General features: G+C 47.9%; 1 protein-coding gene across 1 annotated transcript; it reads left to right on the top strand.

Annotated features, from left to right (window-relative positions):
* Window positions 1–11: 11 nt before the first annotated feature.
* CDCP1 (CUB domain containing protein 1) lies at window positions 12–27931 on the top strand. The gene is made up of 9 exons (XM_068152811.1): window positions 12–166; window positions 9988–10191; window positions 11633–11989; window positions 13048–13416; window positions 19300–19527; window positions 20628–21008; window positions 22060–22425; window positions 24039–24120; window positions 25216–27931. The coding sequence occupies exons 1-9, from the start codon at window positions 79–81 to the stop codon at window positions 25661–25663; spliced, it is 2523 nt and encodes an 840-aa protein (XP_068008912.1). The 5' UTR covers window positions 12–78; the 3' UTR covers window positions 25664–27931.
* The last annotated feature ends 56 nt before the right edge of the window (window positions 27932–27987 follow it).

The following is a 27987-nucleotide window of genomic DNA, read 5'->3' as shown; positions in this document are numbered from 1 at the left end:
GCGAGGTGGAGCAGGAAGCGACGGCGGCGGCCGCGCAGGGGATCCGCGCCCGCCTCGGCGCCGGGCCCATGCGGGGAGATGGCGGCCGGCCGCGCGCTGGCCGCGCTCCTGGCCGCGCTCCTGACCGCGCTCCTGACCGCCTCGGCGCAGCTCCTCCAGCGGGAAGGTAGGGACGGGGCGGCGCGGGCTGCGCCCAGGCGGCTTCGCCTCGGGCGCGGGCTGGGAGGGGGTCTGCCCGGTGTGCGGCCGAGCCCTGCCTGCCTGGCCATGGCCGCACCGCAGGCGGCAGGCCGGTGTCTGCGCTCATCGCCGTGTCCTGCTGCTCGGCTAACATTTATTAGTTATTAAAACAGGGAGGAAGGGGTCCTGCTGCGCCGATGTGCTCGGGCATTCCTTACAATGCTGAAATAAGGGCATCCAGTTTCGGCACCCGTCCTCTGGGCATCACTTTTCCCTTCGCTTTTAAATACACGCTAACGAGAGGAATGCTTTGATCTTTGCATCTTTGGGAGTAACTTCAAGAAGTCTTCTCTCTGGATGCCAGGGAGTCAGGCAGCCGAATTCCCTGTGAGGAGCAGGAGCCGTGTTGGACCCTGCAGTCCCGTAGGCTTCTAAGCAAAGACAGTCACGTTTCTGTAAGAGCAATGGGTGAAGTGTGCACACAGGGAACCGAAATGGCCCCGCTGGGAGGCTGCTGGTCACTACCAGCTCTTCAAGTTCCTGTGCAATTCCTTGTACAATTCCATGTGCCATTCCTGGAAATCTCGTGTATATAATGTGTGGATAATTTTCTTAATTCCTGTCTGTGACCTCGAAAGAATTGTAGTTAGCATGTGCAGTGTGTGGGGTTTTCCTCAATTTCCAGAGCTTGCTTGATTGCAAAAAAAATTGCCCATTCTTAAATCTAATTAGTATCTGTAAAATAATAGCTATTAGTAAAATTATAGCTATTAAGAGTTATTAGTATTTAACATTACTTTTCTATTAGTATAATTATATTTATAAAAATTATCATCATCATCCTTTGTTGAAAGACTGCATCCCTCCATATATGTAATAACTGCTGAGTTGATTGCAGTGAATATGAATAACCTAAAGAGCCTGATGTGAAATTTGTGCCTTGTTAGTTTTTCTGTTGCCATTAACTGTGCTGGTTATGCTGAAGTGTGGCTCATGGCCATGCATGTTAAAAACAGCACAGTCTGAATGTTGACTGAAACTGGACAGAACTGAGGTTTAAGTTCCAAGCTATGTAGGCTTCGTGATAAAACACTTCCATTGAATGTACTGCCTCATTTGTCAAGTGAAGCATTTCCAACGTTTCCCTGAGCAGAGGTTTGTCCTGAGAACCCAAGTTAGTTCAGGTTTTTCCCCACAGCTCTATGCAATTTTTAATTTTTAAGGAGTTCCCTTTGCCCTGGTGCTGACTTTGGACAGGCTTCTGCTTTTGCTGTGTTTTGGCTGCAAGTCACAGTGGTCTCCCTTTCAGCAAGGCCAGGTTTAGGCTGGGTGTGCAGAGCCATGCATGAGGTGGGTATAGGACGTGCTCTGATGGGGTGGCTACAAACTGTGCTGCACCTCTCCCTAAAGCTTGTCACCCACGATGGAGTTCATTCTTCTCTTGCCTTCTCCCTCCACTCCTTCCTGGCAGGTATAGTTTTGTCTTTGCTGTCCTCTAGCAATGTGTAGGTCAAGCATGGTTGGTTCCGTTGTCTTCAGAAGAGCTGGTGGGTTTTCTTGAGGTCTAATTTCATGCATGATGTCCATTATCAAATGAAACATTGGTGAACTTGTAGGTGGAAAACTGCAGGAAGAAATACTTGGCGCAATAGTTGTGCGTGGATGTGGGAGTGTGAACAGAGTTTCGCCTACCCGGCCTTTGGAAATGTGTTTGCAGCTGAAAATGTATTTCTTTGGAGCACTACTAATGAAATGGATCAGACTTAAATTATTAAATTCAGATTTAAATTATCCCTATGTGATGAAATCTGCCTCTGTGCTGTTGGTGTAAGAAGTGAATTTGCAGATGCTGCTGCTGCGTTTTGTGTTCCACCCTCCAGTCGATGACTTCTTGGCAACTGACTGTGCCGCATCAGTCAGAGCATTTCAGCCTACTTTTTAATACGAAATTGAAATAAAACTGGAACAAAAAGCAAGCTGTTAGGCAGGGTCCTTCTGCTGTTCTGACAGAATATCACAAAGTGGCCTGTTTGGGCTCCTCTGAAAGTTGGGAAAAGCTGGATTATGTCCCTTCTGAGAGGCCACTTGCTCACTCAGTTGAGACCACAACTAGTGTGCCTAAGTATTGGGTTGTACCTTCTTCTTTTTGCTTGCCTCATGCCCTTATCAGTCGGTAAGGGGGAAAGAAGTGTGTGTAGTGTGCATCACTTGTTTATTGTGTGTCTCAGTTCTGGCAGTACTACCTTAAATTTTAAATTTTGGACCATAAAATGCACTCTTCCCCCCTCTTGATTCTAAATGGCCTAAGTGGGGGAAAGACTAAAGATGGAGCTTTTTCTGGGACTTTTCCATCTTGCTGATGCTGCTCAGGTAGCCTTGTTAAGCCTCAGTTCTGCAGCATGGGTTCATTTGTTGAGCCAAACCATTAACCAGTTCCTATCTCTTAGTAGGATTCAGCTGATAGACCCTGGGGACCATCCCTCACCTTGAAAACTTCTCTGACAGATTCCTCTTGCTCAACATTTGCTTGTGCCACCAGGGTGTGAAGGAAAGGGTGTGGGTTGTGCTGTGAGGACTGTTGTGTCAGAGCAAGATCTTGTGTTTCTGTATTAACTGGTGACAGAGGCTAAGTTTGCTGCCTGTAGCTGAGCCTGCCCAGTGCAGACAATATAGATGGGACCTCTTGGAAGACCTTGAGGAAGAGCCAGCTGAAAAATCATGCTGTAAGGTCTTGGAGATGTGCATTTCATCTATGTGAGTAAGGTCAAGTCTGCTGCTGAGTGCCCAGGCTGCCAGTACTGTAGGAAAACACGTTTTAATTATTTCTCTTTTCTTTGCTCCCCACCCCCTATCATGGGAGGGGGAAGTCTTGCCTTCGCCTGTTCCATTGGACACCTTTCAACAACCTTCCTCAAGGGTGGAAGAGCCTGCTTTGAGTTGTGCCTTGTGATTTCTTGGGGAGCAAAGCGAGCAGCGTGGTTGCTCACTGTCAGAGCAGACTCTTTCTTTGGGAGGTACGATCACACCAGCGTCCTGGAGTTGGCTCTGGCTTTTCTGGGCCCGTGGGTGGAGCTGAGAGATTAGTATATGGAGACAGCAAACTGTGAGGGGTGACGAGGGGTGATGATCTGAAGCTGCTCAGAAGTGAGAGACAAAGCTGTGCACAGGATGTTTGGCATGGGAAGGACTCCTGATTGTGAAATGTGCTTTTCTACCTTGGTTAGCCAGAGCCAAGGCTGAAGAGCTGTTCAGACATGCTTGAAGATATTGCCTTCTCACTGGTAAGGACAGACTGCACAAGCTAACACCTCTGTGATCAAGGGAGGCTCCTGTAGTGACTTGCTCGTGCGGTGTGACATTTCCTTGTCAAGTTGTGCAGACCCATGTACTGCTCATTTTGTGTGTTGTAGGCAAGCTGCTGGTCAGCTTGCAGACACCTTTCTCCGAGCTCTGCATCTCGCTTCCACAGAAGCAAGAAAACTTCCTATCTGTAAAACAATAATGAAGAAAAAGCAGCTCAGTGTCAGTGTTCTGCTTCCTCTAATTGCAGCTAGGCTTGCCAAATCCCAAAGGGGCTTTTTTCCCCCACTTGGAGTGAAGAAACCTTTTAAAAATGCCTTTTGCAAAAGTTTATATGAATGTCTTAATTATCTTCCCAAAAGATTCCAGAGAAAGGGATAGAAGTACTGAAGTGTATAATTACTTTGTTGACAGTTATTTGAAGTCCAAAGTTGCTTTCTTCCCAGTAGGCATTCCAAATTAATGAACTGCACTACTTTAGAGCGAGCAGCCTTGTTGGGCTGGGGTACTTGCAGACCTTCTCTGGTGAATTCTTGTCACATCACTGTCTCAGGAGTGCCCACTCTTCCTCCCTGATCAGGAGGAGAATGGGATGTCTGACATCTTGAGTACATCACCTTGAGTACTGTGTGCAGTTCTGGGCCCCTCAGTTTAAGAAGGACATTGAGACACTTGAACGTGTCCAGAGAAGGGCAACAAGGCTGGGGAGAGGCCTTGAGCACAAGCCCTGTGAGGAGAGGCTGAGGGAGCTGGGGTTGTTTAGCCTGGAGAAGAGGAGGCTCAGGGGTGACCACATTGCCCTCTACAACTACCTGAAAGGTGGTTGTAGCCAGGAAGGGGTTGGTCTCTTCTCTCTAGCAACCAGCACCAGAACAAGGGGACACACTCTCAAGCTGCACCAGGGGAAGTTTAGGCTGGAGGTGAGGAGAAAGTTCTTCACCGAGCGAGTCATTTGTCATTGGAATGTGCTGCCCAGGGAGGTGGTGGAGTCGCCGTCCCTGGAGGTGTTTAAGAGGGGATTGGATGTGGCACTTGGTGCCATGGTCTAGTTCTGAGGTCTGTGGTGACAGGTTGGACTCGGTGATCTTTGAGGTCTCTTCCAACCTTAGTGATACTGTGATACTGTGATCTTGTCTGCTTTTCATCCCCATCCTGGCTATTAGTGAAGATTAGGCAGCTGTACTGTGGCTGAGGGATGAGTCTTCTCCAGGTGCCCTCTCCTGTCATGTGGATTGGTACTCTGACATCATAGTCATTGGCAGCACCTATCTGTGTTTACAAACTTTGAAGACTGTAAGCCTTAATTTTCTGAGTGATTCTCTGAAAGCAAACCTTTAGTAAAATATGGACCTCCTATCTCAAGCAAGTGTAGTATTGGAAGATGGCTCCAAACATCAGGAAGAAATTATTTGCAGTGATGGTGGTGAGGGACTGGAACAGGTTGCCCTGAGAAGTTGTGAATGTCCCCTCCCTGAAAATCTTCCAAGGCCAGGTTGGATACAGCTTTGAGCAACCTGGTCCTAGTGGAATATGTCCCTGCCCATGGCAGGGGGCTTGGAGCTAGGTGATCTTCAAGGTCCCTTCCAACCCAAAGCATTCTATGATTCTAGGTTTCTGTGATGACATCATTGAACAATGTAGAGTGTAGTTAGTTCTGTAAACAGAAATCTTGTTTACTTTGTAAAGTCCAACAGAATTCCAGCAGCTTGCAGCAGGCAGAGCTGGCTGTAGGATGTGACTGTGATCTCCATTTGCTCCTCACAGTGCTAGTTAGTAGATGGCAAGGGCATAAACAATGTATGGGTCCTGACTAAGTTTGCTGAGGGCTTCAGGAGTGTGAAGAGAACTACCTGGGTGGGTGTTGCAGGTGGAATTGGAGTGGTAAATGGCATTTGGGCAATCAGATGCTGTAGTTAAACTGGGGAGGTGGACTCAGCTTGACAAAGAAAGGTTCAATAAGGCAGGTACAAAACATTTGAGTAAGGCAAACAGGGAGACATTTACACTTTTGAATATTCTTTGACCTACTGTTGGCAGACTTGAGTCCAACTCAATAATGTGGTGCTGAGGGACATGGTTTAGTGGTGGACTTGACAGTGCTGGATTTATGGTTGCACTCTATGATCTTAAAGGTCTTTTCCCACCCAAACCATTCTATAATTTTAGCTGTGCAGTGAATAATTGTGTTGGAGGTGATGGGGAAACAGATGATAAGGTGCAGCAGTAGGTGCATCTCGTAGCTGAGCTACCGGGGCATTTGCTTGGCCTGTGGGAGCTGGAACCTGTGATCCTTATGGTGCAGGACACAGCTGTCAGGTTCCCTCGCGAGACAAAGGCTGTTCTGAATGGATTGCTCTGAACGTGTCCTGGTGCTCTTCATCTCCTATGCTCAGGCTGTCTGTTAGATCAGGAAGAGGGAAATTCATATGGCTTGAAACTGAAATCATTCTGCTTCTGGCCTGGTTACTGTGTTGAGTCATATTTCTTGCTTCCCAATGTCTTGATGTGACCTTGCAGTGGGTTATGTGTAGTGGCACAGCCTCAGCAGGCTATAAGTGTGCCTGTGGGCCAGCATCTAGCAGGGCTCAGAGGAGCTTTCCAGGAGAGCCTACCGAGCTGCAGAGGCAATTGCTGGGGTAGCATCCCTGTCCTGAAGGCACGAAGCACTGTGGTGGACGAGCCTGTTTGTTGGAGAGGTGTGTTGGGTTGCGTGGGTTTAGATTCCCCCTGGGCAGAACAGGGGTTTGGAACCAGCTACCTCATATCCGGAGCGAGCGTTGCCGCTACTCGTCTGGGGCAGCAGCTCATCGGCTCCAGCTGCTGCAGGCCTGTGAATGGGCTCTGAGTCAGCCACAGCCAGCTGGGCTGTGTTGAAAATGTCTGTGGGGGAACTAGCAAACCAGCTCTTTTTCAATGTTATTTTGGGATGAATGAACATGTGCTGGGCTTGTTGGTGGCTCTTGTGCGCTCTGGTTTCTGATCAGTCTGGGGTGTTTGGATTGTTCTAAGTCACATGAAATGATCCACAGAACCTTCTGGATAAATTGCTGTCATAAAATGCAGCCCTGTAGTCAATACTAGTTGGACTGTGTTCTGCCTCCTGCTCTGTTTAGCAAGGTACTGTGCATAGCCATATAAACTGCTGTCCTGCCAAGTCCTTCCCTTGCATGTACAGATGCATGCTCCCCATGAGTGCCACTGCCTCCACTGCTCTCCAGTTGTTTTCTACCTTGCATCCTTCTCTGATACAGAACAAAATGTCCTTTTGACAGTTATATATACACATTAACATTACTAGGACATTAGTGTCGGTCACAACCGCAGGAGATCCGTTTAGGCTAAACTTTGTGGAGTAATCCAGCTTGTTCTGTAGTTCGTTTCTAACTCAAGTGGGAAGGCTCTGAGCCATGAAATAGATGAAAGGTTTGGAAAAACCAAGCTGGTGAGAAACAGCTGGCCCAGGTGTGCTTGCACAGACAGGAGCATTACTTTAGTGATAGAGGGATGCTGTGATAAGACAACTGTCACAAAGGTGCAGTCTAAATGAAGATGAGCAGCAGAGAAATAGAGCTGCAGCAGGGAAGATGCAGATTGAGGTTAGGGCAGTTGAAGAAACAGCCAAGGGAGGCTGCAAAACTAGTTGTGTAGAGGGGGTAAAAAATTAGGGTGAGATCAGATGTCTGTGTCAGCTTGTGAACCAGCTCAGAACTTCACTGGTGATACCTTCTAGCCCAGCGGTTTCATTGTTGGGTAGGCAGAGAGTGGATGGAGCTTGGCAATGCTTGCTCTTGTCTGTGGATATCCTGTGTGTCATCCCTGTGCAGCGCTAACTGGGCGTGGAAATTCTTTCTCTACAGGAAAGCTGTACAGTTACTGGTAATCCTCCTAAAGTGGCATGCAGTGGGAATCATGGGCAAAGACAGATTGGTGTGAGTCATCAGGAGACTCACTTGTGTTTATAAAAGCTCTGCTGGAAAGATGCTTTCGAAGTAGTCTCTCTATTGAGACTATTGTGTTCGGCTGTGGTTTGGGGGCTGGAATCTTTGGAATCCCTGGATATACTTTCTGCATGATTTCTTTTTCCCATTTTTCCTATGAAAATGAGACTTGATAGTCTAATGGAGTTTAGGATATCACTTGCAGCTGGCTACTGTTGACATTACAGCACTGTGCTCTTATTTCTTGGACAAAGTGATTACCTGTGGAGTTTCAGCTCAGCAAGCTAATTAAGCAATAATCTAGCTGGGCGTCCTTCCTGACAGCTTTGTTGAGCCCAGCTGGGTATAGATCTGCATCTTTGTTGCCTGCTGGGCTGCCAGCATATTGATCCTTGCAGCACTTCTTCCATTTGGGGCAGAAATGAGTGTGACAATTACCATATGCAAGGAAGAAGTCTCTTTTGTCTCTAGCTATTAATTACTGGTATTGTGCTATTAACCCTTCCTAGCCAGAAGACATAAACATCAGAAAAATGCTGTCTGTCATGGTCAGAGGGTGTGGAAACCAAAACTCTGGGCTAGGCTGGAAGTAGTTGTTTCTCTTCTGAAAACTGCTTCTTCCCAAACAATGACGAGGAACTGCCCTGGCTGCTGGCTTTGCTTTGCTCTTTCCTTTTCCCCACCCTGTGGACATTGCCCCCGTGGTTGTCCTGTGTGCTCGGAAGGTCACTGCAAAAGGCAGTTCTAAACCCAGGCTGAAAAGGTCTCAAACAGCTTTTCTAAGGCAGAAATGCAGGCATCAAGCAGTGCCAGCCATTGCAAGAGGCAAGGGAATTAATTCAGTTAGGCTCTTGGGTCAGAGACAGTCACAAGCTGTAGGAAGCTTACTCAGTGACCAGGTTCTCACTAACAATATTAGAGGGTTGGTAAAGTTCTCATATCAGGTGTGTGCCAAAATTTCCAAGCTGGTGTTTGAGGTTTTAATCTAAACCCTCTGATCCTGGAGGCAAATAAGCAAGGCAGTTTCAAGGGCTTGCCAAGTCTTCTGACTCCAAGATTGTGTAGAAAGGCTGGAAAAAAAGGCTCAAGACCAGTAAAACTCAAATAAAAGCATGACAGGGTGTCTGTCACATCCCACCTTGAGCTGCGGGAGTGACTTAGATTTGCAAATCCCCTTGGTGTGGATTAATGTGAAATAGCACTCAAGGTCCATACATAAACATCAGCTTCACTAGGAGATACCATGCTGGGCTCATCCCTTCCAGTATCTCTGTGAGTGTTCGCTTCAGGCCTATGCCTCTGAGCAGTGCGATGTTTGGTGCTCGGTGTTTGCAAACCTGGAGCTGCAATGTTCCTGGTGGCAGGGAAGGACAGCAGCCTGTGCTGACTGTTCAGTCACCAGGCCTTTTGCAAAGCATTGCCATGGGAATCAGATCCTGCAAAACCATGAGGGTTCTGCAAAAAAAACAGGACTTTTGAAAAGGATTTTCCTGGAGAACTGTGCTACTGGTTTTGCTGGGAGAAATCTTTTATCGTTTGGGTTAATGAGCAAGAGGATTCCCAAGGCGGTGTATGGACAGAACATTGCCCTGTGTGATGTCACACTCAAGGAGCAGATCTTTTTGAACAGACCTTGGGATACTCTTATTTCTAGATGTCTGTGTTTGTTTGGTTTGGATGGGTTGGTTGGTTTGTTTGTAATACACATAAATTTGAGGGTTTCCCCTGTAAACACTAAAAGCAGATGTGGTCCATCCCAGGCCACAGATGTCTTCTGTGCTGCTGAGGGACATTGCGTGGATGGTGAGATCCCCTCAGGGAAGGAGCTGTAAAAGGTGGGGAGGTCAGGAAGGGACTGTGCCCACATGTAGAAATCTCTGTTGGGGTGTGCTTTTGGTATTGCTGGAGTAGCTCCTCTGGGCTGTAGTAAATGGTGAGGCAGACCCAGGATTCCATCTCATACCATCGCGTGCAGCTGAAGTTAAGCCTTGCTTTGTTGTGCGGCTGCTGAATAAACTTCCCAAACTGAGTCACACCAGTTTGCCTTTTGAAGTGAAGCAGACCCTATGATGGGCATAACAGAACAAAACCTAGCACTGGGACAACAGAAAATAGAAAGCAATAGCTGAGTCACTTCTAAAATGTGATATAAATGCTCAGAGAGGCTGTGGAGTCTCCTCTGGAGACATTCAAAACCCACCTGGATGTGTTCCTGTGTGACCTGCCCTGGGTGATCCTGTTCTGGCAGGGGGATTGGACTGGGTGATCTCTGGAGGTCCCTTCCAACCCCTACCATTCTGATTCTGTGATAAATAATGCTGGTGGGAGTGAACTGGAGCTGAACTAGTCCTACACAAATTCCTTGTATACCTCTGTGAGCACATTGAGCAAGGGGATTTCTGTGCCATCAGTGGAAGAGCTGAAGCCTTTTCTCTTGTTCCAACAACAGGGACTTCTGAGAACATAGATGCAAATACTCCTTCTGGCACCTGTGGGGATGTGTGAAGAGGCTGGCCATGCTCATACTGCTAGTAACACAATACCTTTCCTGTTTTTTTCTTTCTCTTAGCTTCCTTTACAATCTCACTTCGTAAAGCAGACTCCATCACAGTGACGATTAAACCCAGACCTGGGATCTCGCCAAGCTGTCAAATACAAGTTAAAAATGCCACCAGGTCTGAACTCAAGATAAAGCCAGGAGAGAATGCCACTTTTACCTTCACTTGTAGAGCTCCAGAGAAATATTTCACCATGAAGATTCAGAAGAACATTGGTGAGATACTGGCTTTCAGTTTTTCCTCCAGTAAAACCAGATCCCTTTTCTTCCTGTTACTGTAATAAGGCCTCCCCTGTAATCCTGGGTAAGAAGAAATCTTTGAACAATGATAAATAACTTTTAATTGCAAATTAAAGGAGTCTTTCCTTATATTTGAAGAACTTTATGGAAGTCAAGAATCTCAACATTTGGAGGTGTTGTAAGTGAAGTTTCCTTTGCTGTGGATGTATCCCTGGTGTATATGTGTTGATGTTCTCTTTAATGGCACGGACACAGCAAGATCTCAAACTTCATGGGACATTCAGTCTTTGGTGACATCTTTGTTACTTCTGGGGTCATATTCAAGGATAGTTCTCTTCACATTTTGTAGTTTTATTCATATGCATTCGTTCAAACAGTCTTCACAAAATTTTGGCTGGGGTTGTTCAGCATAGGGAAGACTCCAGGGGGACCTTAGAGCTGCCTTCCATTTCCTGAAGAGATCCTACAGGAAGGCTGCAGAGGGACTTTTCATGAGGGTGTCTGGAGACAGGAGAAGGGGGAATGGATTGAAGCTGAAGGAGAGCAGGGTTAGACTGGAGCTTAGAAAGAAGTTCTTCAGTACAATGGTGGAGAGACTCTGGAATAGGCTGCCCAGGGAGGTTGTGAACGTCTCCTTCCTGTGGGTGTTCAAGGCCAGGCTGGAGGTTGGGTGAGGCCTTGAGCAGCTAAGGGTAGTTTAGAGGCATCCCTTCCCATGACAGGCAGGTTGGAGTAGTTGAACTCTGAGGTCTCTTCCAACCTGAGCCATTCTGTGATTATATATTTCTTAGATGCACTTTTTTCAAGTTGGAGTCTAGGCCAAGATTAAAGCATGCTTGTTTTCAGTGTCCAGCTTAAAATACCAATAATTTAGATTTTTCAGACTGAAGTTTTCTAAGTTCTTCCCAGAGCCCTGCAGTGGCAGTTGTTGTTATTTAGTCCTTTTGCAAAACCTGGGGCATTTAAGGCACCAAGGAAACAAAGATACAGGTCCTGGTGAGCAGTGGAAGTTTTGAAGATGACTAATTGACCAGGAATTCTCTGAGTGATGTGGGATAAAATCACTTCTCTAGATCCATGATCTCCAACTTCCCTAACATGGCATTTCTCACTTTTGCCTGTTCCTCCTCTGCCCTATTCACTAAATACTTTCTAAATTCTTCAGCAAACAAGGTGGGAATGGTAGAGACAATGAGTCCCTTCTGTTAGTCAGCCTGACTAGAGCAGGTTTATCCTGTCTGCTCTGGGGGCTGGCAGTCCTGTTCAGGCTGTGCTATAGGAGTGTCTTCTAATGCTTGTACACATTAAGTGCAATCTGAAAATGGTGAAAATAGGAATAAAAGAGAAGGTGTCACATTGCTCATTTACTTTCATGCTTCTCAGAGCATCTCATGGCTGTTCTCTTTCTGCATTGCAGACTGTGTGTCAGGCCCATGTCCCTTTGGAGAGGTTCACCTTTACCCACCAAGGCTGCCCCGCCTGAACAGGACTTACGTCTGGGACGTGAAGGCAAGCACAAAAGCTGGGCTGGAGCTGAAGTTTTCTACCCCGTGGCTGAGGCAGATAGAGCCAGGAGAGATATGCCCAGATTCTGTTAGCTACAACATCAACAGCTGTATAGACACAGCCACAGTCAACATTGGCGGCTTCTGCAGGAACGGCTCAGTGTCTCGCATCAAGCTGCTGGGAGGAGTTGTCCTGTCCCTGCACCTCCCCTGGGACTCCTCTCTCACCACTTCGGGCTTCAACATCGCCAACAGGGCTTCCATAAAGCGTGAGTAGGGATTAGTGTTTCCTCACCTGGAACAGCAGAGTTGGAATGAGCCAAGAAGGTGATTTGCTGTTTGCAGTGTGTATTTGGGTTTGTTTGTTTTGAACTAAAGCTTCCTTAGCTTCTGAAGCCTCAAACCGATGCCTCTCTCAGGAGAGAAAGGTGAGAAAAAGTGGAAGCAGTGCCTGGAAGGCACATGAGGCTGCTTAAATACAGCTCTCTGTTTCAACCTGCACAGTAACATGGAACATTGTGTAATAGCCTTCTTAAAATACTTGGAATATTACATAGCAATCAGCGGGCAGCTTTGTGATCTCATGGCAAACCCTCTTTGGGAGTTGCCCTTGCTCTGTGCTTGAATTCTGCAGTTGTTTCTGTAAGTTATAAAAGGAACCTGGAGCACATCTGAACTTCCAGAACACGAGGTTTTCTAACTCCAGGTTCTCCTCACAGTTGCACACTGTCTCTGGAGTCCTAGAATGGGTCAGTAAGCTCTGTGTGCCCAGTCCTAGAGTGGGTCAGTAATCTCTGTACCCAGTTTCACACTGACAAGAGTTGTCTAAGCATGAAGTGTCTTACACAGCCTCCCTGGTTCACACTCTTCTTTCATGTGTGCACCTGGGGCTCTTTACTGACATGTTCTTGTCAGATGTGGGAGATTTTGAACAGAGAGCTCTGTGCTGCTGCAAGAGCTCACATCTTTTGTTGCCTAAAACCCAGCGAAGCAGAAGCAGTTGGCAGGTTGCGTGTTTGTTCTTGCAAAGCAGGAGAAGGAACTAGAGTTTTACCAAAACAAAGGCTTAGCTTGTCCATGTGGCTGAAAATTGAACCCACTAAACTGCAAGTGCAGTATTAATACATCCCTTGTTGTGAAATTGAAGACAAAAGCATCAACCTGAGTTACATGTTTTAGTCCAAGGGGTTTGAAGTAACCTGATCTATAGGTGAAGTGGGTGATCTCGCTTTCAAGACAAATACTCTGCTATGGGTTGCTAGACATGCCAGTGTGTCTTCACTAATTGCAACTTGTTTTGTGTGGATTTGTTTCCCTCCTGGTTTAGGACTGTGCATCATCGAATCCATCTTGGAGGGGGAGTCCTCGATCACGCTGATGTCCCCCAACTACCCACTGGGCTTCCCAGAGGACGAGCTCATGACGTGGCAGTTTGTGGTTCCTCCCAACATGAGAGCAAGCGTGTTTTTCCACAACTACAGCCTCTCCAACTGTGAAAGAAAAGAGGAGAGGGTGGAGTACTACATCCCTGGCTCCCTCAGCAACCCAGAGGTGTTCAAGCTGAGTGACAGCCAGCCTGCCAATATCGCTGGCAGCTTCAACCTGTCCCTGCAGGGCTGTGATCAGGATGCTCAGAACCCAGGCATCCTCCGCTTGCTCTTCCAAGTGGTTGTTCAGCACCCACAGGTCAATGAGAGTAAGTACAGAGTCAGAATGGCAGGGGGTGGCAGGAACCTTTGGAGGTCACCTAGTCCAACCCTCCTGCTAAAGCAAGTTCACCTAGAGTAGGTTGCACAGGATCACGTCCAGGCAGGTATGGAGTCTCACCAGAGAAGGAAATGCCTCAATCTCTGGGCAGCCTGCTCCAGAGCTCTGTCACCATCCCAGGAAAGAAGCTTTCCTCATGTTCAGATGGAACTTCCTGTGTTCTAGTTTGTGCCCACTGCCCCTTGTCTCTTACTGGACACCACTGAAAAGAGCCTGGCCCCATCTCTTGACTCCTGCCTTTAGGTATTGATGAGCATTGAAGTATCTGTCTGCCCTCTCCATGGATTTTGCTTAGAGACACTTGGGCTGAGCACCAAAAGGAAGAGAAATACCAGTGGGGCTTGACTTTTACTTGTACCCTCCTTGAGTTTTACTCTGCTGGAATTACAACAGGGCAAGCAGTGATGCTGGAATGTGCAATGTGCTGCTCTCTTACAGGTTTTACACTGTAGCTCGTAAACAGAGATTCTTTTCCTTTTCCAGTACCTGCATCATGTAATTGAATAGCATCTTCAGCTGCCGCAGTGTGAGGGCTTGTATGTTGCATAAACAAAGCAAAGCACTGCCTAGCTGTTCCCTGGTGACTGAGTTCCCTCTGGGCTCCCAATCCTACTCTCTGGCCAGGACCATAACTGCTTGTTTGGAGTTGTCTGTGCTCCCCTGTCTTTGCCTGTTTTCCAGTACAGAAATCAAGTTCAGACTTGTTTGAACAGTTTTATTCTCAGCTGTCAGATGCAACATTTGCAGATGCAACAGATGATTCTTAATGTGAGCCCAGGTTTCTGCTCTGACACAAGCAGTCACTCTCACCAGGAGAGCAGGTTTCACTTTGTTAGGCAGTAAGATCTGCAGAATGAGCTGGTGAAATAAGAGATGCAAAATTGTCTCCATACTGGCAACGGCATCACTGTGCATTTGTTTCTTTCTTCCTTCCTCTGGTTACTATTTCGCTTCTTAGGGAATCACAGAATGGCTCAGGTTGGACAGATGACCTCAGAGCTCAACTACTCCAACCTCTCCACCATGGGCAGGGACACCTCTCAACTACCCTTGGCTGCTCAAGGCCTCACCCAGCCTGGCCTTGAACACCCACAGGAAGGAGACATCCACAACCTCCCTGGGCAGCTTATTCCAGAGTCTCTCCACCATTGTACTGAAGAACTTCTTCCTAAGCTCCAGTCTAACCCTGCTCTCCCTCAGCTTCAAACCATTCCCCCTTGTCCTGTCTCTAGACACCCTCACAAAAAGTCCCTCTGCAGCCTTCCTGTAGGATCTCTTCAGGTAATGGAAGGCAGCTCTAAGGTCCTCCCTGGACTCTTCCTCAGATTGAACACCCCCAGCTCTCTCAGCCTGTCCTCATAGCAGAGGTGCTCCAACCCTTGCATCATCTTTGTGGCCTCCTCTGGGTTCACTCCAACAGCTCTGTGTCCTTCTTATGCTGGGGACACCAGAACTGGAGGCAGTATTCAAAGCCTGAACAGACATCATCTAGTGTGAAGTCACACCAGGCACAGAAGTTACCAGTGACATTCTCTGCTAATAACATCCCCTACATACTTCTTGATGCTACCCTAAGAATATTTATTGTTTTTTTAACCCAAATTCAGACTGAACCTGGCTTGTCAGAGTGACCTGTAACACCAGAGCACTTGTCTGAAAAAAGGAAGTGAAAAGGCCTGGCTAGGCAATGGAATATGGAGGTAGTGATTTATCCTTTGGCTTCTTAGCTCTGACCTCAGTTCTTGGAGGAGGTGAAAAATCAAGGTTAATAATCAATCACCTCCTTGCTGCAGAGGAGCAGGGGGAGGAAAGTCCATACTCTGGACTACCACTGCAGAGGGAAAGAAGTGTGAGTGGCCTGTACCTTGAAGTCACAGATGAGAAAGGGCCTGGAGCAGTGTATGCTTGCAGCCCAGAAGGCAAATTACATCCTGGGCTGCATCCAAAGCAGAGTTGCCAGCAGATCCAGAGAGGTGATTCTGCCACTTTGTTCTGCTCTGGTGAGACCTCACCTGGAGTATTGTGTATGGGTCTGGAGTCCTCAATATAGGAAGGACATGGACCTGATGGAGAGGGTCCAGAGGAGGGCCACGAAAATGGTCAGGGGGCTGGAACACCTCTGCTATGAGGACAGGCTGAGAGAGCTGGGGGTGTTCAGCCTGGAGAGGAGAAGGCTCCAGGGAGACCTAATAGCAGCCTGCCAGTACCTGAAGGGGGCTACAAGAAGGATGGGAAGAAACTGTTTGCAAAGGCCTGCAGTGACAGGATGAGGGGCAATGGCTTGAAACTAGAGAAGGGCAGATTTGGATTAGATATCAGGAAGCAGCTCTTCACTATGAGGGTGGTGGAACACTGAAACAGGTTGTTCAGGGAGGTGGTTGAGGCCTCATCCCTGGAGATATTCAAGGTGAGGCTCGACAAGGCCCTGGGCAACCTGATCTAGTTGGGGATGTCCCTGCTGACTGTGGGGAGGTCAGACTGGATGACCTTTGGAGGTATGATCTCACCGCAGTAATCCTCAGTTCTTTGTCTCGCCTGGCCATGCTCACAAACAGCAAATCCTCCTGAGATTGTTGTTAACCAAATCATGTTTGCATGTTGCATCTTGGATGCCAGACAGAGTGAAAGCATTGCATTCAGTTAATCAGCTTTATCTGCCTTCTGCTTGGGAAAGCAAAGAAGAAATTTAATATATTTATGGCCAGGAGACAAGATGATAATCTGGAAAATAAAAACCAGGTTGTCATTTATTGAATGAGAGGCAAGTAATAAACCACTTGGATTTAAGAGACGAGTGCTTTCTCCAGGGATGTCACAGGATTTCATGAGCGATTTCCAGTTACATAAATTCCATCAAAGATTCCAATTCAGCCCTCAGGACAGGATTGAAACTTTGATTTTGGAAAAAGGCAAAAAAAAAAGCCATCTGCAGTGTGCAAGTGAAACGTGGCTCTTATTAAAAATGCACTGGGATCTGCATCTTCTCAGAGCTTCCCAAGCTTTTGGGTGTTCCACAGCTGCCATTTGAATAGAGGAAAATACAGCTCTTATTTACAGAAATCACTCCTGTATCTAACCCTTTCTGGCTTTCACTGCTGGGGGAAAAAAATAAAACAAAAACATTCTGAAGAACAAATTACCTTGCACTAGAAATAGAGTAGAACAAAATTAACCAGGTTGGAAAAGACCTTTGAGATCATCAAGTCCAACCTATCACCCAACACTATCTAATCAACTAAACCATGGCACCAAGCACCCCATCCAGTCTCTTCTTAAACACCTCCAGTGATGGTGACTCCACCACTTCCCTGGGCAGCACATTCCAATGGCCAATCTCTCTTTCTAGGAAGAATTTCTTCCTCATCTCCAGCTTAAACCTCCCCTGGCACAGCTTGAGACTGTGTCCTCTTGTTGCTGGTTGCCTGGGAGAAGAGACCAACCCCCACCTGGCTACAACCTCCCTTCAGGTAGTTGTAGACAGCAGTAAGGTCTCCTCTGAGCCTTCTCTTCTCCAGGCTAAGCAACCCCAGCTCCCTCAGCCTTTCCTCATAGGGCTTGTGCTCCAAACCCCTCTCCAGCTTTGTTGCCCTTCTCTGGACACATTCCAGCAACTCAACATCTTTCCTAAACTGAGGAGCCCAGAACTGGACACAGGACTCAAGGTGTGGCCTAACCAGTGCAGAGTCCAGGGGCAGAATGACCTCCCTGCTCCTGCTGGCCACACTGTTCCTGATACAGGCCAGGATGCCATTGGCCTTCTTGGCCACCTGGGCACACTGCAGGCTTTTTGTGTGTCCAGTTTTCCACACAGGACAAAGCTGTTCACCTTTTGGTCATGACTTGGCAATCCATAGGTAAAAGCAGAAAAGGAAGAGTAAAAATTGTGTGGGATGTGTATGTATATATATATGTGTGTGTATATTTGCTATTATTTTTCAGTCATGGAATGTTCTGGGTTGGCAGAAACTGTAAACATCATTTAGTTACTGCCTGCCATGGGCAAGGACATCTTCCAACAGAGCAGGTTGCTGTCTTGACATCAGAGATACGTGCCTTGTTATCAGCATAAGGATGCTGTGTGGACCCGGTGTCTGTCTTCCCATGTGAGAGTGAATCCTTGTGAACTAGGCTGCAATCCATCATCTGGAGTATTTTCCTCTTTTCTTATCTTTCCCCCTCTCATGGGTTCCAAGTATTCCCAGCTGCTGTTAGCTGGCATGGAGAGGGTGTTTGTCTTCCCTCCATGCCTCTCTTGTTCCAGACAGTACCTGATGGAAACTGAGGCCCTGGAGCCAGTTGGCTAGGGCTCCTCAGCAATAAATCCTGATCCTTTGGCCTTTATTTCTAGTTTATTTCTACTGTGCACAGGGAGTACACAGGGGCTCGTGGCAGCAGATCTCATAAAGGGTTGTGATGTTTCAGTTAGGCAGAGCAGATGTGGTTTCTGTCAGTCATGGGGTAGCAAACTCACAGAAATGGCTGTGGTTGGTAGGACCTCTGGAGGTCATCCTGTCCAAACCCCTGCTAGTGCAGGGGCAGCTAGAACAGGCTGCCCAGGACCATGTCCAGTTTCAATTTGAGTCTCTTCAAAGACTTCACAGCTTCTCTGGATGTCCTCTTCCACTTTGTGTGTTTTGGTGGGGGTTGTTGTTGTTTCTTGGTTTAATTTTTTTTCCAATGTTTAAGCAGAATTTTCTGCATTTCAGATTGTGCCTTTGCCCTGTTACTGGGCACCACTGAGAAGAGCCTGGCACTGACACATGCTCACACATCCCCCAGAGCTATCTTCTTCAGGCTAAATAGTCACACAGAATCACAGAGTGGTGGGGGTTGGAAAGGACCTCCAGAGATCATCCAGTCCAACCCCCCTGCCAGAGCAGGACCACTTAGAACAGGTCACACAGGAATACATCCAGGCAGGTTTTGTATGTCTCCAGTCCCAGCTCTCTTGTTCTCTTCTATCAGAGGTGTTTCAATCCCTTAAGCATCCTTGTGGCTCCTTGCTGCCCTTACTCCAGTCTCTCTTGTACTGGGCAACCCAGAACTTGACCCAGCACTTGCAAATGTCTCACCAGTGCCTTAGGGGAGGGGGAGACTTGCCTTGCTCAGCTTACTGCCATTCCTTGAAGGCTCTAGTGGCCTTCCTAACAACTGCCAGCACTTCTGCTGAAATAGAGTACTGAGCCTTTTGATCCATCCTGATTACTTGCATTTAAGGTAGCTTAATCTTTAGCTAACTCCAGACAACTGGATGTGGACCTCTTGGGGAAAACAAATCTCAGGCAGTTGGCTGAGCTCCTCACATTTTAGCCTAACCTGCTGAGAAAGGGCTTCCATCCCTGTTGCTCTGTTAGAGCTGGGAAATAGTAGAGGCAGTGGGCTCAAAACTAAGTTAGGAGTGCCATGATGCTTCCTGAGCTTGCATTGTGCTGAGGGAGAGCAGTGAATGATGTGTTCTGAGCTAACCTAGAAATGGCTACTGCAGCTGGTGAGGAGAGGTGGGGAGGACATGGGGGGAGGAGGGGTGGGGAGTACATGGGGTGAGGGGAGATGGGGAGTATGTGGCGGGAGGAGAGGTGGGGAGTACATGGGGTGAAGGGAGGTAGGGAGGACATGGGGTGAGGGGAGATAGGGAGTACGTGGCGGGAGGAGAGGTGGGGAGTACATGGGGTGAAGGGAGGTAGGGAGGACATGGGGTGAGGGGAGATAGGGAGTATGTGGTGGGAGGAGAGGTGGGGAGTACATGGGGTGAGGAGAGAGAAGTTCTGCTTTGCCCCATGCCAGTAATTCCCTGGGATGTTTCCCATTGCAGATGTCACTCATTTGGTGGACCTGAGCAAGGAGAAGAACATGAGTGTGACAATACACTTTGAAGGGTGGCCCAGCCACGTGCCCCTCATGTCTGAACCTGTGTGCCTCATCTGTAAGGATCCTCGCACCTGTGACCGCGTTCTGACTTTAGCGTCTGGCACTGCCTACAAGATCTCCTTCCTCTGCAAGGACTTGTCCCGCCTGAGGATCACAGCTGAGAAAGGCATAAGTATGGCAGAAGTGGCTTACCTTGCCTCCTGGGGAATACTTCTGTGAGCTGTTCCTCAGTGGTCAGACATACTCTGGGTTTGACTTTAAACAGAGTGTGATTGGAAACCAAGTGTGGGTCAGCAGGGAGATAGCTACAATGAATCTGGAGGTGACTTTGTTGTTCACCAGGTCGTTCTGCCTTTTGAAAATAGAAACTGTAGCTCTTCCTAGAAGGGAAAGGACAGAAGGCACCTAAGAATCTCACTGAAAACTGAAAGGGAGCAGGAGAACCATACATCTGCCCATGAAAATGCAGGACTGAGGTTGTCACCAGGAATGCAACCTGTGCTGCTTCCACTTGGCAGTAGAGAAGGAATTTTACAGTCTAGATCTGGACCTTGGCTGGTGGTCTGGGTTCTGCTAGGATAGAGTCAATTGGGTTTATGTTTTATTATCACAAGAACCTGGGAGAAGTCACAGCAAAGGCAGCCAATGGAGCCAGCAGATGGAGTATTTGATACCATCCTGGTGCCATGTCTGCTGTATAAGAGGAGGGCTGGGCAGGCCAAGCACACCAGTGATTCAAGTAAGTGGCTGTGGTGGGGCAGGATCAGGTGGAAGGGTCAGGCTGGGCCACCATGGTCAGCACAGTGTCTTCTGTCACTCTCTTTGTGTGGTATTTCATTTGGATTAGTGTTCATCTTTTTTTTTTTCCCTTTTCTTCTCTCTTGGTGGTGTTCTGTTAAAGTCCTTATTTCAACCCACGGGAGTCTGCCTTTTTCTCCTGATTTTCCTTCCCACCCCAGTGGGGTGAGCAGCTGTGCAGCTCACTGTCTGCAACAGTGCCCCAGTCAGCAAAAGCACCCTCCTGAGTAAGGGGTTTTGAATATGTGCTCATCTGCCCTGCACCCTCTTCAGGCAAGCCCTTCAATACAAGTGGGACATGTTTGGGTTAAGGTAAGGAGGAGAGGGTGTGTGCTCAGGCAGGTGCTTAGCTGGGTCTGTAACCCTACTCTGTGTGTGTACTCCAGTGTACAAGAAAATGGGGGGGGGGGGGGTGTGTTGTTATTTCCTCTGCTAGAAGAATGCAACCCTTGGGACTTGTTTTTGTGCTTGCAGGCTGTGTTGATCTTCGATGGTGTCAGAGGAAGAGCTATTCCCTTTCTGTGCCCAAGGCCATTACCCAGTTGCCAGTCCAGCTGCATAAATTTATTTGGAAGCTCTTGGCTCCCAGTCAGCTCAACATAGAAATCACATCTCCGTCCTTGAAACTTCAGCAGCATGTCCCAGAGCAGAGGTGCAACACAAGCTACAGTTATGGCATTGTCAGTGCCACCCCCACAACAGAGTTGACCGTGGGTGTCTTCTGTCCTGGTGGCTCCATTGAGAAGATTCAGATGAGGAACAACATCACCATAGTCTTAAAAACCTTTGGCAAAGGGTTCCTCAACGAGTCTAACCGTCAGGATCTCAAAATGTCTTTCGTGCCACACATTAAAGGTAAGGTGGTGGCTTGTACTTCTTTGCAGTACAGTGGTGGACCTCTCAGTGTGCTTCTCGGAGCACAGTTGGATAGATAGTAATCAGAGTTCTTTACAGTTGAGTCCTGGAGCCATTGCTTGGGCTGGTCTTCTGAGTCAGTGAGGTGGCTATTCCTGGAAGAAGGAAGGGTTGTGGGAAATTCTGCAGACTTGTCTGTGCTAGTTACTGATGTGATAGGGCTGATGTGTAGGTTGTCTTGCTGGTACTGAGGTGCAGTTGACTGGATGAACTTGCTGCTCAGGGGCATAGGTAGGACCAGATTATTTTACATGCTGGAAGAGAAAGCTTTAATAAAAGAGGTATAGAATCATAGAATTGTTAGGGTTGGAAGGGACCTCAAGGGTCATCCAGTTCCATCTCCCCTGCCATGGTCAGGGACACCTCACACTAGGTCAGGTTGCTCAGAGCCACATCCAGCCTGGCCTTAAAAGCCTCCAGGGATGAGGCTTCTACCACCTCCCTGGACAACCTGTTCCAGTGTCTCACCACCCTCATGGGGAAGAACTTCTTCATAACATCCAATCTGAATCTACCCATTTCTATTTTTTTCCATTCCCCCAGTCCTATCATTCCCTGACACCCTAAAAGTCCCTCCCCAGCTTTCTTGTACCCCCCTTCAGATACTGGAAGGCAACAATAAGGTTTCCTTAGAGCCTTCTCTTCACACTGAACAACCCCAACTCTCTCAGTCTGTCTCCATACAAGAGGAGCTCCAGCCCTCTAATCATCCTTGTGGCCCTTCTCTGGACACACTCCAGCACCTCCAGATCCTGTAATAGTGGCTCCCGAACTGGACAGGACTCCAGGTGGGGTCTCACCATAGTAGAGCAGAGAGGGAGAATCACCTCCCTTGACCTGCTGGCTATGCTTCTCTTGATGCAGCTCAGGATGTGATTGGCTTTCTGGGCTGCAGGTGCACACTGGTGGCTCATGTTGAGCTTCTCATCCACCAGCACACCAAGTAACAAAGCTGATATGTTCCCTCCCCTTTTCTTTCCCTTCCCTGCAGACGAGTGCACCTTCACCATGAGGCCGAGCCCGAAAGACAAAGTTCACTTGCAGACTCCCAACTGGCCGTACGGCCTGCCCCCTTACGTCTCCATCTCCTGGTACATCGTGGTGCCCAGCAAGCAGGTGGCTCGGCTTGGCTTCTCCAAGGAGCGCATGGGCATCACCTGCCAGACCGGCCACGCCTACCTCAACGTCAAGGAGGAGGCGGCGGGCACGGAGGAGACGGTGCGGCGCGAGGACGAGCTGCTGCCCAAGCCCAAGGACATGTACCATAACTTCTGGGTCAATGTCTCCAACTGCAATCCCACCGAGAAGATGCAGCTGACCTTGCAGTTCTGGGTGACTTTCACTGACAAGCAGATAGGTGAGGCCTGTTCCCCTGGGCTTGTTTGCTTTCCCTTCGGGTAACGTGGAGGGTCTGGAGCGCATGGCCTACAAGGAGCAGCTGAGGGAGCTGGGGGTGTTCAGGATGGAGAAGAGGAGCCTGAGGGGAGACCTCATTTCTCTCTACAGCTCGCTGAAGGGAGGTTGGAGCAAGGAGGGGGCAGCCTCTTCTCCTTGGTGGCAAGCAACAGGATCAGAGGAAAGGGTTCCACGCTGCAGCAGGGGAGGTTCAGGCTGGATGCTAGGAAATATTTCTGCACTGGAAGGGTTCTCAAACATTGGAATGGTCTGCCCAGGGCAGTGCTGGGGTCACCAGCCATGGGGATGTTCAAGCATGATGTGGACCTGGCGCTTTGGGACATGGTTTAGTGTCCACCCAGATAGGTTCTGTGATTCTGTGAACAGTGATGGATGCTGGTCCCACTTGGGGGTGGATTTTCTTGGATCCTTGCCTTCAGGAATATCCATCCTTCAAAAAACCTGAGAGCAACAGCTGGGTACTTTTGGAGGCTGAGGAGGAAGGGAGTTTTGTGAGGTGCTGGGATCTTTGTGGTTTGGGGCTTCTTTTGTTGTTTGTTTTTGGAGACAGGGGATTGCAGGGCTTGGCAAGGGGCAAGACTGGATTTAGTTAGTTATTTATTTGGAGATCATAGCCAGAAGGTATAAGAAGACCAAAAAATCCTTTTTCCCCTCCTAAGGTCACAGACCTGGTGAACAGCTTGGGATTTGATTATACAGACCCACTCCTTCCAGTAGCCTTTGCTCCATGTTAACAGTTCAATTAATCTCAGTGTTCACAGGAGCAGGAAATCATGCTTGGGGCAGGGCAGACTGCTCAGTGGAGAGTGCCCTGACTGCTAGCAGCAAAATCTGCATTCATGGTGTCCTTCATCTCCACAAAACATAAATTGTTTCTTTCAAGGCATTTTTAGGGTGGGCTGTGCCTATGTAATTTGGCTTCACGTTTGCTCTTCCTCTCAGCCTGTGGGAGACTTGCTGTATGTAGGAGTACTGGCTGCACAGGAGAAAGCAGCAGCAATACCAAATTTCATTCACAAGATTTTCCTTTTACAGTTTTTTTGGTGACATATACTTCTTTTAAAAGGCAGAGTGTTTTTCTTAGCCCACACCTGCACTTTTCTGATCATTTTCATGACTCTTGGGAATCCCCAGCCAACACAACTTGTGTGTTTTGGAGGAGGAGGTTGCATTGAGGGGAAGTTTGGGAACTGTGGCTGTTTTGTTGAGTCCTCTGTGTCCCTCTGCACTTTCTTCTCATCCCTGCCTGTTCAGCCAGAGGTATGAGATGCTGCAGGTGGGTTTAGCAGCACACAAGTTGTGTTGAACATTTGGAGGTGGGGTGGGTTCGTTGGGTGTTTTAGCTGTGCTGCTGCTAGGAGTAGAGGAGTTTGTACTTTCTTGACCTCCAACCTCTTGGAAATAGCTTGTGGTGAGCATGGCTCCAAAACCCCTGCTCTGCAGGCAGCTGGGACACTTCAGCTCCTGAGGAGGTTCAAACCCAGACAGTGTTTAGGAGCAAGATGGATGTGTTCTCCCCTCTTGCTCAGCATCCTTGTCCCTTGTCTATTGCAGACCTAGGAGTGATACTCGCTGCAGTGGCTGGGGCTGGAGTTCTCACAGCTATTGGACTGACTGTGTGCTGTGTGAAGAAGAAGTAAGTTTGTAATTCAGCAGGTCAAAAAGGCTTTTTGGGAGAGCTGCTGGACCCTCTGTTTCATGTGTTGATCTAGATCCCAAGAACAAGGGTCTGAAGCCTAGTGCAGGCAATGGTGGGGGAAGTGGTGGGACTCCAGGAATGCTACGTTACTCTAAGTTGACTGACTTTGAGGAAAACAGCATTCCTGGAGTTGCATTACTCCAACTCCCAGTGCATTGCCTGCCTTGGCCTTAGCACAGGCTTCTGGCTGTGCTATAAGGAAGGAACTGATTGGACTGCAGCAGCAGTTCCTGTGAAATGAAACTGCATTGAGTGTGGCTGCTGCTTGTGCCGCTCTAGATGAGACTTGGCTCAAACAAGCTAAGAGCTCACACAGATATGTGAGGACCTACCTTTCATCTACACAACCTCCAGCACTTCTGGAATTTGCACATCCACTGGGAGCATTGTTCTATGAGATGAGCTCTTGGGGAGGGAACTGAGTAGTGCAAAACAAAGGTTCATAGCATAGCCTGAAGTCACCCATAAGATGGGATTTCTGACACAGTGCTGGGTGCTTGGGTCCTGAAGCTGCAGAGCTGGAGTGGATCTGTGCATTGTGATGATAAAAGCAGTGCTGAGCACTATTCTCTGCCACACAGGAAAGACATTAGAGATGAACATCTTTGGTTCACAAAATGCAGCCAAGAAAAGTTCACTCTACATTTGCAGAGGAGCCACTGTCTTGTCTTCAGTAGTGCTCAGCACTGTTCTGGCAGCATCTGGTGGCCTCTAGGTCCTGTTCATATCTGTAGATGTTGGAAGACTCGTTACAGCTGGGATTCCTGTGCTTGGGAGGCTGTTGGAGTTAATTTAGCAGGCTTCAGGGTGGGCAGAGCAGCAGTTGGTAACCAGACAGCATGCAGTTATCTGCTGTTAGCAAAGCCTGTCTGGGCTCAACTCACTTCTAAAACTGCAGGTAAAGCCCTCAGTGCAGGCAGCCTGCCTGACCCTGGCTGGTGGGAATGGGAGAAGAGAAGCTGTCCCTGTTCAGTTCAGACACAGCAGCCGTGTGGTGTTTCTGACTTGCTAACCATTTGCTCTCTGTGACAGGAAGAAGAAGAGCCAGGACCCCATGGTGGGAGTGTACAACACCAACGTCAACACCCAAGCACCTGGCAAACAGAAGCTGTTCAGGAAAGGGAGGCAGAACAATGAGTCCCATGTCTATGCAGTCATTGATGATGCTATGGTCTATGGGCACTTGCTGAAGGAGTCCAATGGCTTAGTTGCTCCAGAAGTTGATGTGTACCGGCCTTTTGATGGACCCATGGGTCCGGTGCCACCTTCTCCACCTCCCTTCTCCTTCAGGAAAGACACAAAACACTCTTCTAACCCTGAGGAGCCTCCACCTCTGACAGACACAGATCCTGACACCTACACATTTGCTCATCAGAAACTGGGGCAAGTGGAGGACACTGGAGACACAAATGAAAAGGACCACGGAGAAATGAGCTTGTCCTTGCTGGAGAGGAAGGAGCAGGATGGCTTAGTGGAGTGATTTTACACCAGGTGTAGCAGTTTCCTGTGGAAACACAGAGATGTAAGGACAGAAGTCTAGGAAAAGAACCTGAAGAGGAGTGTTATTTCTGAAATGTTTTGCTGTTGGTTTGTGTGTGTATTTTTTGGTTGTTTCTGTTTAAACTTCAGCTGTTGATAGCCTTCAGTTTCAGAGTGAGCATCCGGCAAACTCCAGACCAGTTGAGGCAATCCAGGACTGCATACTTCTGGTTGTGACACAGGTAGCAAAGGTACACTCCTGCTTTTTATTAAAACAACATCAGGAAAATGAATTCCTGGCTGCCAGCTACAAAAGTGCCAACTGATAAGAGCAGGAAAGCTTTGATCTAGTAATTCCTTCTCTCACAAGGCCTTTGGTTCCAAGTGCTGCCTGGTGACTCTCAAAAGATGTCTCAAGGAAACCCCAGGCTGCACAGATGTCTGAGCAAAGGAGGGGACACTGTCATCTCCTTGCTGCTGAGTATGCAGCATGTCTAGGCTGCTGCTGGCTGCGTAAGCCTGGTGCAGGACCACCTGGTGCCACCTGGAAGAGCTCTGTGTGTGCAGATCAGCATCAATGCTCGAGCTTGGGCTCTCCCAGGTCACAGGTTAGAGGTTTGCTGTGATTTCCACCTGGTGTTGTTACATTTGCATAGCACTGTGTGAGCCTGCCCCAAAGACTCCATTTCCTTTGCTTTTTTACCAAAAACCAGTTTCAGAAGTCCAAAGCACTGCAGTTCAGGTGCCTGTGGCATTCACATTTTACTGATATTCTGTGCTATGGGCTCAAGTGAGAGGTCAAGGAAGAAATAAGACTGTGGCCATCCAGCTTCTCACTGATGCTTTTCTCTACACCTGTTAGAGGTGGTTGTTTAATAAGGATTTAAAAAGGGGGCAAAACCCCCAAATGATTCTCAGCAGGCTGTTTCTCTGGAATGTAAAGACAGAGAGCGAAGCCAGAAGGGAAGCCCAGGTTATTTTTGTTTTGCTTTGTTCTTGTTGTTTTTTAATCAATCTACATTTAACAGTGGGGGAGCTCCTCATTTCTAGTGAGCCTTGGACTTCAGGTGCCTTTGGAAGGGCACCTCTTGACATTAGGTAACTGGGCTCATTTTTAAGTGCCATAGTTGTCGTGCCCCTCATATCCTGTGCCTTCTAAAACTGGAGTGCCACATCCTTGTGCAGGGGGCTACAGGTACATGACTGAAGTTGCCTTTTCTCTACAAACATCTGGCTTGGCCAGGTGTGCAGTTGCTGAGGGTGTTTGCAATCTGGAGTGCAGCACTAGGCTTGATGACTTGAGACTTTATCTCGAAAGGTTTTACCATGACCATTTCTTGCCTAGTGATACACAGAGGTGCCAGAAAACTTTCAGACAGTGTTGCATGTAATAATATTAAACTCAGAATAACACCTGAAAGTCAAATATCTGTACTAGAAACCTTACTGTTTACATTAAAACCCAAACAAGTAGATTTCTTGCTGTGCTGACTCTGCTGACATTGCAGGCTGGCTGTGTGTTCAGGTGTGGGTGTGTTTAACAGGGTATTCCATGAGACTGCTTGGCCCACTGCAAGACTCAGTACAATGACTCAGTGTTCTATAGCACATACCAAAGCAGCTGCAAGCTCAAAGTGCCTTTCCATGGCTTCAGGTATTTTCCTGCTTATGTTTGTCACTTTTCATAGAGAGATGTATAGCCCAGCTCTCTGGCTGGGCACTGGGATCCCGTATTTCCAAGTGTGCTGGGTTGTTTTAATGCAGTTTGAGAACTTCAGAAGGTGTCTCTACCGCTGGGATCTGTTTTTCTCAGGTAACTGAACTGCCACACTGCATATTCAGCAGGCTACTCCCCTGGGGTACTTTTGTCAGTGTTTCTCCCTTTTATTGAACAGGAATTGAGAGGGCTGAAAGAGAAATTCCTCTAGCTTGGTTTCTGCAGTTGCTTAGACGAGATTTTTTTAGTTCATGTTGGTTTTAACCAGCTGAAGAAAAGGCAGTGGAGGCTGGGCTGTTGGTGACCACCATCTTTTGAAGGATGTGATGTTTGATTTGTGGGTTTATTTGTTCTATTTTAACTCAGCTTTTGACACAGCAACACAAAGCTCCAGTTTACAGTGGTTTCCAGTCTAAGGTTGCCTATCACTGTGCTTATTTTGCTATGTTTGGAGTTAAGAGTTGAGGCATTCAGGCCAGGTTGCTTTTCATTAAGGGAAAGTTGTAACTTAATATTTTTTTAAAGATAAATAAAAACAGAACCCCACCACCAGCTGGAGTCACTTGTGGATGTCTGTCTGTCTGTCTGTCTGTGTGGAAATCAGCCTG

The sequence above is a fragment of the Melanerpes formicivorus genome, unplaced genomic scaffold (genome assembly GCF_026170545.1).
Source record: "Melanerpes formicivorus ecotype bairdi unplaced genomic scaffold, bMelFor1.0.p_v2 SCAF_24, whole genome shotgun sequence".
Lineage (NCBI taxonomy): Eukaryota > Metazoa > Chordata > Aves > Piciformes > Picidae > Melanerpes > Melanerpes formicivorus.
The sequence above is the reverse complement of the archived record's forward strand: the minus strand, read 5'-3'. Positions and strand labels throughout refer to the sequence as shown.

Coding starts and splice junctions, on each gene's coding strand:
- CDCP1 (XM_068152811.1), top strand. CDS start 79: ATGGCGGCCGGCCGCGCGCTGGCCGCGCTCCTGGCCGCGCTCCTGACC. Junction 13,417..19,299: donor GCACCCACAGGTCAATGAGA/GTAAGTACAGAG, acceptor TTCCCATTGCAG/ATGTCACTCATTTGGTGGAC. Junction 21,009..22,059: donor TTTCGTGCCACACATTAAAG/GTAAGGTGGTGG, acceptor CCTTCCCTGCAG/ACGAGTGCACCTTCACCATG.